At 48.9% G+C, this 10,048-nt stretch overlaps 1 protein-coding gene across 1 annotated transcript; it reads left to right on the top strand.

Annotated features, from left to right (window-relative positions):
- Positions 1-2,226: 2,226 nt before the first annotated feature.
- On the top strand, positions 2,227-4,187 carry LOC130141449 (repetin-like). The gene is made up of 2 exons (XM_056322417.1): positions 2,227-2,364; positions 2,701-4,187. The coding sequence occupies exons 1-2, from the start codon at positions 2,227-2,229 to the stop codon at positions 3,997-3,999; spliced, it is 1,437 nt and encodes a 478-aa protein (XP_056178392.1). The 3' UTR covers positions 4,000-4,187.
- Positions 4,188-10,048: the final 5,861 nt, after the last annotated feature.

Here is a 10,048-nt window from a genome sequence, read left to right as displayed (position 1 = left end):
TCTGCTTCACGAAGCGTGCATGAAATCCTGTAGGACATAAACCTGTTATTGTCTACAGTTGTCTACAAGAGGAGAAACCGCCCTGCTCAGGGTCTGGGTGGTTTGACTAGAATTAACTGCAGCAAGAACACCCTAAACGCTTCTACCTCCCCAAGGTGCCCCCCAGTAATTGCCCCCCACCCTCACTGCAGCTTAATGAGGAGGTGAGCAGCAAACACGCCATGGTGTTAAAGTGATGCATTTCCCTGCAGATGTGATATAAAAGTTAATAGCTAGAAATAAATAAAATAAAAAAAAATGGAAAGCCACTTGGGCTGACAGTTAAAACTGGGATATATTAGAAACCTCTCAGCTTAAAGAAAGGGCATGTTTTCAGGAAGAACCAGCCAGAAAAAAAAAAAAAAGGAGCCCTGAGATCAAGAGGACTCAGCACACAACCAAAGCAAAGCCCCCTCAAGCCTGCAGCCTCCCGTAGTTGTCCTCTCCCAGCCCATCCATGCACACCTGCAAGGATTTCACAGAAACAAAGTGGGACCCATTAACATTCCCCCCCACCAGGCACTGAGCAAGCCAGGACATTTCCCTGAAAGTGCTTTTTTTTTGGTACAAAACTGGATGTATTTTATTTCTGTGCCCAAAACACCTTATACTTTAAAAGCTACCTGGATTTCTGATATATTTTTTTCCAGCCTTTCTTATTCATCACATATTGGCCAAGAAAATTACCTTTAAAAAATAGAAAGCTAAAGTGAGGACACCTAAAAGTCGTTCTTCAAAACAACTTTCATGTCACGACACATTTGGAGCATCTGGGGGGTGATAAGGCAGCATAAGGAGACATAAAATTTACTTTCCTGAGCAAACAGCAATAACAGCATTTAGGCCTCTGGAGCTCCCAGTTAACCCACTGGGCCCCAGTACGGCGGCACAACGACACAGGTTTGCAGCGGGGAGCGGTGCTGGACGCAGCGCCAGGCGTTTAAGTCCTTGTGCCTCAGTTTCCCCACCTGGTAGCTGGGTGGTTGCAGCCCACTATGCCCACAGCCCCCAGCTGCTCGCTGGCTCTGGGACAGTGTCACCCCTCTGTCCCACCCCAAATGCCACTTGGTGGCACTGTTTGAAAAGATTTCTTTCCCCGCTTCTACCTCCCTGTCAGGATCTAGAGGGAGTTTCTAGACAGAACTATATTAACCTTGTCATCACAATATCCTCATTTTTCTTCCTTTGTTTTCTTTTCGCTGTATTCATTGTGCAAACGCTCCCGAGCGTCTCCTCCCCTGCGTGTCAGTCGCTGGGGGTCTCCCCACAGAACACGTTTGCCAACCACAAGAGTCCCGGGTGTTGCTTGGACATCACCTTGAATTAAATACTCCAGTGGTAAAAATAGCCTTTTCTGTTAAATTCCTCTGAAATGTGTCTGCAGGTGGGGCAAGCTTAGGGAGGATCGTGCATTAACTCTGGAGAAAAGCATCCAAGCAAAGGTTAATGAGGAAGAGACAAACGAAGACGGAGGCATGACGATGTAATTGGGTGACAGACGGTTCGGGTCACCCTGCTGAAGGGGTGTCTCCTCTCGAAGATGCAGGCTGTGATCCTGAAGTGTATATAAGACGCCGGAGAGCTGATCTGCTCCAGACCGCGCTCCCAAAGCTCAGCGCTCCTGCTCCTCGCCCAGGTAAACCTGGACAGACTTTTCACGCTGTCTGACTTTGCTACCAACAGGAAAGCAGGAGCTTCTGGCCATGAGGATGTCCCTGGAGCTGCCATGGCTGAGCTCTCCTAAAGGAAAAAAAAATGATAATAAAAGAGCTCTGGAATTACACTGTTCCATGGTTTGTTAGAGACCACCTCCATGCACAGCTCTGCCCAGCTGCAGAGAAAGCTAAAAGGGATTTTTTTTTCTCACTGTGTCCCCTCAGCCTTTCATCTCTTGCTGTCCCTCACCTCTCCAGCCATCACCTGCTGGTCCTCACACCAGCCATCTCTGCAGCTGAGTTTCGTTTCTCAAATTTATTCTCCTGCGAGGTTCTCCTTGCTCACTCTTTCTTTTTCCTTGTAGCGTTAACATTTTATCTGTGGCCTTCTCTGGCTCTTCTTTCACTCTCTGCCTGTCCAGCTGTGTTGTTTAACTTCTCTAAAAACCAAGCAAACAAACAAATAAAAAAATTTTTAAAAGCCCCTTTTTGTCTGTGTTTTCCTCACAGGCTGCCTCAATTTTGCAGGGAGATGGCCCAGCCCCAGGAAAACATCAATGGCATCGTTGCTGCTTTCTACGTGTGTGCCAGGAGCGACGGCGACTGCGGCGCCCTGAGCAGGGAGGAGCTGAGGCAGCTCATCCAGCAGGAGTTCGTGGATGCGATGGAGGTGAGGATCCGGCCCCGCAGCTGGTGCCTTCTGGCTGCAGGGCTGGGGTCGGGGCTGCGGTGGGGTGGGTGCAGCCATGCACTGCCGTGCGGGCGTGCAGGATGCCTGGCCCCAGGAAAGGCACAGATGCCTTCGAAGCTCAGGATCTGCCGAGAAGAGGAGAGGCTGGTCATTCTCCCAGTGCCACCAGCTTGTAGAGCTCAGTGTGGGAACAACACCAGCCGTGGAGGGGTCAGGACGTAGGGCTGCATTTCTGCCCTGAGGCTGCTCGGGTGCTCCTCAAGAGATGTCATGTATGGCTCACAGGCTTTGCCAACAACATTTGTCTCTTTATAGAACCCCCAGGACCCCAAAACCGTCAAGAAGGTGCTGCACTTCCTGGAGGATGGCAGCAACCGCAGGGTTGACTTCAGTGAGTTGCTCAGCCTGGTTTTCCGCATGGCCAAGGCTTGTTACAAGCCACTCCAGCAGCACCAGGTGCAGGAAGGTGGGCAAGAGCTGACAGTGCAAGAGGAGGCAGGTGGGGAGCAGCTGCTGGGGCCACACACAGCAGGGAGGGTCTCCCACAACCAGCAGATCCCTGAGCAGGGTGTTAACAGCCAGGTCCAGGATACTGAGATGCTGGACCCAGACAACCATCAAACCCAGGAGGGTGAGACATCAAAGCAGGACCCAGACACCCATAAAACCCAGGAGGGTGAGACACCAGAGCTGGACCAGGGAAACCATCAGACCCAGGAGGGTGAGACATCAAAGCAGGACCTGGACACCCATCAAACCCAGGAAGGTGAGACACCAGAGCAGGACCTGACCACCCATCAAACCCAGGAAGGTGAGACACCAGAGCAGGACCTGACCACCCATCAAATCCAAGTGGGTGAGACACCAGAACAGGACCTGGCCACCTGTCAAACCCAGGAGGGTGAGACATCAAAGCAGGACCTGGACACCCATCAAACCCAGGAAGGTGAGGCACCAGAGCAGGACTTGACCACCCATCAAACCCAGGAGGGTGAGACATCAAAGAAGGACCTGGACACCCATCAAACCCAGGAGGGTGAGTCACCAGAGCAGGACCAACACACTCATCAGGATGATGGGACTGAAGCAGCAGAAGGGGATCCAGAGAGAGGTGAGATCCTGGACACTGCAACTCTGGAGCAGGACAGAAATACCCATAAGGCTGAAGAGGCTGAGACACCAAAACAGGACCCAAAAATGCAACAGGCCCAAGAAACTGAGGCGCCAGGACAGGGTTCAAACCACCATCAGAGCCCAGAGGCAGAGTCAGCAGAGCAGGACCTGAATTTCCCTTCTGAGACACAAGGAAAAGACCCAAACAACAAGACCCAGGTCTTCAAGGCCCTTCAGCAGGACCCCAACCCTGGCAAGACCCAGAAGCTGCTGCCCCCACAGCAGGGTGAAAGATCCCATTGGGATCCCAAGCCCCAGGGAATGTGCCATGACCCGGCTTGCCATCAGGTCCCTGAATCCGAGGTGCTGGAGCAGGAGCGCAGCTGGGCAGAGGCTCCGTTTTGTCCAGCACAACAGCAACAAGAGGCTCATCACCAAATTCAACCTGCTATAGAGCAACAGCTCCTGCAGTCTCTGTATCAGTGGCCACCACAGCAGTAAAGGCTGAGACCAGCCCCTGTCTAAACAAGGCTGTTGCCCCCTTCCAGGAGGTGCATTTTGTCCAGTCCCACTCTGATTTTTGCATTTCTCTTCGTTCTGTCTTGTCCAATTCCTTACCAACCCCAGGCTTCAGGCCCTTGGTTTGTACTGAGCTATGCTTGGCTAGAGACCTTCCCTCTTACTCTGTGTTAGGCTGCCTGTGTAAGCAAAGCAATAAAACTGAAGGCAAAACCGCAGTGTCCCGGTGTGTCGCTACTAGCATGCCCTCAGCTCAGCTCTGAGCAAACAGCCAGGTCACCACGATGTGGTGCGGAGGACCTGAGCATCCATCCCTTGCATGACATATGGCCAGATTGCTCCAGGGTGCAGATGGAAGGATGGCTGCAGAGAGGCAGGTGTGTCTTGGGGGTGGATAGCCTAAAGGAGCTGCTGCTCAGCTGCCTCTGCAATTTAGCCGAGGTGAATCGATTGCTCCCGGTAGGAAGGGATGTGACATCCCTGTGAGAGATGTCTTCAGAGAGGGTAGAAGTCTGGATTAACACAACAGCATGGCCGACCTGAACAGATTCTTCACAGCATCCATCTGCTCTGGGCATTTTTCATGTCTGCTGTGAAAAGAATAAACAGCTGCCTAACACTGAATGGGAGGGATTTGTCCTATTTAACCTCCCTTATTAATAATCTCAGAAGCAAGGGGAATGTGGAGCATGCTATGAAGATCAAAAATCCCTATTAGCTACGCAAGTCTCCAAAGGAAGGAGTGGAGATGTATTAAACACAGGAAAAATGATGATTTGCGTACGTCCAGTCCCAGCACCAACTGGGAGGGCAGAGATAAAGGGCTGACATGCCAACCATCCACAAATGGAGCCAATGCCAGATTCAGTTCAAACAATTTGGGGTACCAGGTCCTTGGGCACTTGTCCAGACGAGCACATAGGAATGTGGGTAACTGAGGGCATGAGCAGTCTGGTGAAGTCAGTGGGGTTTATTAGGGGATTCAGACGTGCTGGACCACCAGGCAGGCGCAGGACTCAGCATCCCGCAGGGAGGGTGATGCTCAGCCTGTTTTTCACCATGCTATCTTTCACTTGCGACCTATCAGCAAAATCAGCACATGATAAATGCACACGCACCTCCTGCTCTGTGGCCGGTGACAAGCAGCACACAGAGACCTCACTGGAAAATAAAACGTCATTCCTCTGGGACACCCCAGAATTTCACAATTTGCTAAGCGCTGAATCAGAAAAACCAGCGTTTCAAAACTATCCCCAGAATGTGCATGACAAAAATGATCTGGTTTAAAGGTGTTAATGTCAGAATTAAATGTATTAGACACAAAGTACTCCAGTCTGCTCTATGCCTGATAAAACATTTTAGCAATAATAAATTCTGACCTACCTCATGACAGCTGCGGAATGCAATGGGAGAGTCAAGACTGAAATCTTGACTATCTGTCAAAACCCCATTCTACCCGGGACATTCCTCAAAACATTTCATTTTCCAGAGAACTCCATTGTTCTTGTAAAATACATCTCAGTTAGAGGTTTGTTTGCTTCTTATTAGCTCTTGGCTCAGGGTCTAAAATCCCCAGACCCAACCTGTAGTCTGCCACCTTTTGCAGCATCAATAAAAAGCTGACCTCCTGGTTCAGGCAGGCACAGAGTCCCATTAGGAACACATTAACCATATGCTTTATTCTGAATAACACTATTTTTGCCATCAGGAGTATCATTTTTTTGAAGTTAAGAGGGGTTTTTTTGTTTCATTTTAAGGAGAACATGAAAATTACCGCACCGACAGAAAGAGTCCTGCAAGCCTGGGTGGTGTTGGAAAAGACCTTTTATCCACCACACCAGGAGCTCAGTTCCTCTAAGATTAAATACAACAGAATTTTGGTCAACAAATTAAATGGTGGTGGGGATGGGCACAGGGTTGGGTGAGAAGCAGAAGGATGGAGCCCACCCTCTTGGGTACCAGCTTTTAAAAACCTACCCAAGTCCCATCTTAGGAAAGCATCTTCGGGGAAAACCAAGCCCTTGGAGAAATGAAGGTTTCAGTGCCACCAAGAACGTGCTTTGAAACTCCTTGCTTTGACCTGGGAACGGCAGCAAAGCATGGGAAAGCAGGCGAGCGTGCCGGTGTGTGCGTGGCCAAAGCACGACATACGTTTTTTCCTGCACCGATACCCGAACTCTACCCAGTGGCTTACATGGCACCCAACCATCCCACACTGCCCCAGCCCCTGCAGGGGGGATTACAGACTGTTACAGGACACCAAGCCGCACTGTAATACTCTAATTTTAATAATAACTCCAATCCACCATAAAATTACAGTTTCCCAAGGGTATTATTATCCCACAGGTGGGGTATAATTTGCACAAGTATAATTTAATCTTGAAAAAAAAGCTCAAAAATGAAGTATGGTTAGCAACAATCCTTCATACGCACTTGTATGAGTATCCTCAAGGTGTTACCAGCACTAATTAATTAGGCTCCTACACCCAGTATGATCTTACCTTACAGATGGGCCAGATGAGCCACTCACCCAAGGCTGCGTGACAAGTTCATGCTCCAAAGGCTCTCTGCAATGTCTCCGTCATGCTCGTCAAGGCAGCATCCTACCTCCAAAACCAAAAGCAGGGGCCCAGGTGGCACGGCTGGTATCTTCTCTATTTGCTCTGTGTCCTGGGAGAGTTAAGGGTGAATAAAGGAATCAGTTGTCTCTAATTAATTTACTGTTAAAAGATTAAAAAAAAAAAAAAAGAAAGATTGTAGAGGTAATTACAGCGAGAGCTGCCTAGGGCAACCAGATGAAGATTCAACATGAATCGACCTCTCAGCAGAGAGGTTTCTGCTTTTATTTTTAATTAAAGATCAAGCAAAGTTGAAATGAGAGTCATTCATGGAAGACTTAATATGAAAAATGTTTTATCATGATTTTTCTCAATGAAAAGTCATTGCTTATTGAACAGACATTTCCTTGTGCAAAAATTCATTTTGCAAACTTTACCATTTAAAAACGTTCTGTTTGTGGTTGGTTTTTTTCCAACAAAAACCTGGATAATATAACAAAAAAGCTCCCTAATAAGAAGTTACCAAAAATAAAACACTCTACAAGGACACCATACAAGCCTAGATCTGGAGGATTTGGGGATGCCACTGCTGTGAGCCTGCATTTCACCATTTTTGTAGCATTTAGGTCGTCTTCTGTCCTTCTGTGAGCAACAGCCAGACCAAAACCCAAACCCCACTGACCTCAGGCACAAGGTGCCAAAGGGACTGCACAAAAAGACAACAAAAATAATCTCTGTCCACACAGCGAGCTCTACTACCTTCTGTCCCCCTCGTCAAAATTTCATTCTGGTACAATTTTCATGTGTGCGTGTGTGTGTTACACATATATAAATTCATACCTATGCAGGCGCACATTTTTACCAAAATACACCCTCCCATTAATGTGTATATATGCTTTATAGCTGCTGTAGATCTTTCTAAATCTGAAATAAAATCAGCCTGTAAAATGACTTTACAATCTGGATTAGGTGGAACCAACCAGTGCCTGAATTGCCACATGGCAACTGCTATTTCTGGGTTAAAATGATAGGTAAGGGAATGATAAGTTAAATAACCCGTTTGAGGACGTGAAGGTGCAGCTGGGCTTGGCCAAAGATGAATCAGGACAATGTCCACAAAGGGTGTCTCCTTTCTGTAGCTCCATCAAGGACCCTATAAAAGCACTCCAGTCCTCCGATCACTCCGCACGGCTTCACAGGAATCCCACTTGATCCCGTTGGTGATTTGGGTAAGTCACTCCTTCTGCAATGTACCCTCTGGTGGGCAAGGAGATGTTATTTCTATAGATTCATGGCGGGTGGCAACGTCATTCCTGACACAGTATTTTCCAAGTCTTTAGCGTACCTGTCCAGTGAAGTGTTGTTTTATGTTATTCGGGCACCTGCATGCTGTCCTGGTGTGTCCATGTGTAGAGGCAGCTCTTCCCAAAGGGAAAATGAGCGAGTGCAACAGATTTTGTGCCCACCTTTGGTCAGGGGTCAGCTTGCAGCCCAAATCAACAGATTGGAGAAATTTAATGTTTTCTTTAAGAAATACCAAAACCTGGGATTTTGTATGCAGAGGTGTGCGCATGTGTTGATGCGTGTGCGCACGTTTAGAGGCAGCAAGGCAGACACAGCACAGCTTCCCCAGCTGAGATCTCAGCACCGATGGACCTGAGAACAGGCTTGGGGATCCTGCGAGGAGGAAGGAAGGAGGTGGCTTTTGAGGTTTCCAGACACAAAGCTCCAACAGGAGTGTTGCTTTCTGCCAAGCAGGTCTTAGTAAAATTAAATAAACAGCTCTGACCTAGGCAATCTGACAGTTCCCCGCTGGCCAGAACCTATTTGCCAATGAACTAATGCTGTAATGAATGCTTTATCAATTGTTTGCATTACTGCTGGTCGCAGGAACATCAGCCACAGGGCTTGTTTTAACTCCCTGTAAGCACTCTACCTGTCTCTGACCCAGCTAGGTCTTGTCTCAGGCCACGCCAGTGCTGCGTTAGGCATCCTCTAACCTGCTTCACAGAAGCCAGTGTAGCTCAGAGTCAGGCAGAGCTAGCAATGTCTGTCCTGGAAATGTAAGTACCTGGTAGAACCCCATGGGGACGGGTTCTTGGGGCATCTCTTGAGTCACCATCCCCGGTTCCCTCCCTGCAGTCCATAAATGCAGGCATCCTGCCATCCCCTATCAAACGCCATTCAAATACATCAGTAGACAAGTGGGAGGACACTCCCCATCCCACTAAAACACCTAAGCTTTTGAATTTCTTCCCAGTGCTCTGGTGAAACAGTGCTCGCCGTGGCGCAGGAGTGGACCCACAGCATGTGGCACCCAGTGCCCCGTCAACACACACAGCCTGACCCCAGCAGTTCTGCCTCCTCTTCTCGTGCTCAGAAAATCTCCCATCCTTAGGTCTGCTCCTTTTCTTGCAGGCTTGCTTGAATCTACAGGAAGATGTCTCGCTTCTTAGACAGCATTTCCACCATCATCAGCATCTTTCACCAACACACGAAGGAAGATGGAGACCACTCCAAACTCAGCCGAAGGCAGATGAAAGAGTTCATCCAGAGGGAGTTTGCAGATGTCATCGCTGTGAGTGCTGCTGCAAGCGGGAGGGCTTGAGGCACAGACTGGAGCGCAGGGACTGCAAAACCTCCTTCTGGAGGGCGGGTGATCCTTATGACAGTGGGATGGGGAGGCTTTCACCAAAGGGGAGCGGCAGAGGTGTTCCTTTGCGCTGGCTGCTTTGACAGCTCTTTCAACCCATTTTGCCACGAGGAAGTGGGCAAGAGCTGGAGAATGAGCTGCAGGGAGGTATGGGTTTCTCTCAAAGGTAGGAAGGATACAGCAGCAGAGGGAGACAGTGTACCCCAAAGAGGAGAAAGCTGGTTAGCTGGAGCCAATGAACAACCAGGAAAACAGAGGACAAAGACATGGAGTTGTTGCTGAGCTATAAAAGTGAAGGTGTTAGAGATGGAAGGAGAAAAGATTGCAGTTGTCCCCATCCTTGCATTTCGCTGATACAGAGCAGGAAGGCTAAAACCCCTTTTTTGTTTCCCTGTGTGCATGTTTTCCCTGCAGAAGCCGCATGACCCTCAGACGATTGACAAGATTCTGCAGTTTCTGGAGTGGGATGGGGATGGGGAAATAGATTTTAATGAGTTCCTGCTTTTGGTGTTCAGAGTGGCTAAAGCCTGCTACTGGTACCTGCCAAAGGGACCATACCTTCGGCAAAGAACAAAGCTGACAACCAGTGGCAAGTCACTCCAAGAGCCTGAAATTAAGAACAGAGGGAGCCATCAGCATCACCAGGAGGAAGAGGAGCAACAAACCCATGAAAGTAATCGTCATCCCCGCTGTGAGCCTGAGCTGCAAGGAGACACCAGGGTCGAGGAGCTTGAAACACAAGCTGAAATGGGCAGGCATCACCAGCAACGTAACACAGAAAGCAGAAACGAAGCAAAACGAATCAGCAAGCTGGGGCAGC

The sequence above is a fragment of the Falco biarmicus genome, chromosome 19, assembly GCF_023638135.1.
Source record: "Falco biarmicus isolate bFalBia1 chromosome 19, bFalBia1.pri, whole genome shotgun sequence".
Classification (NCBI taxonomy): Eukaryota; Metazoa; Chordata; class Aves; order Falconiformes; family Falconidae; genus Falco; species Falco biarmicus.
Note: the sequence above shows the minus strand (reverse complement) of the source record. Positions and strands in the feature narration are given on the sequence as shown.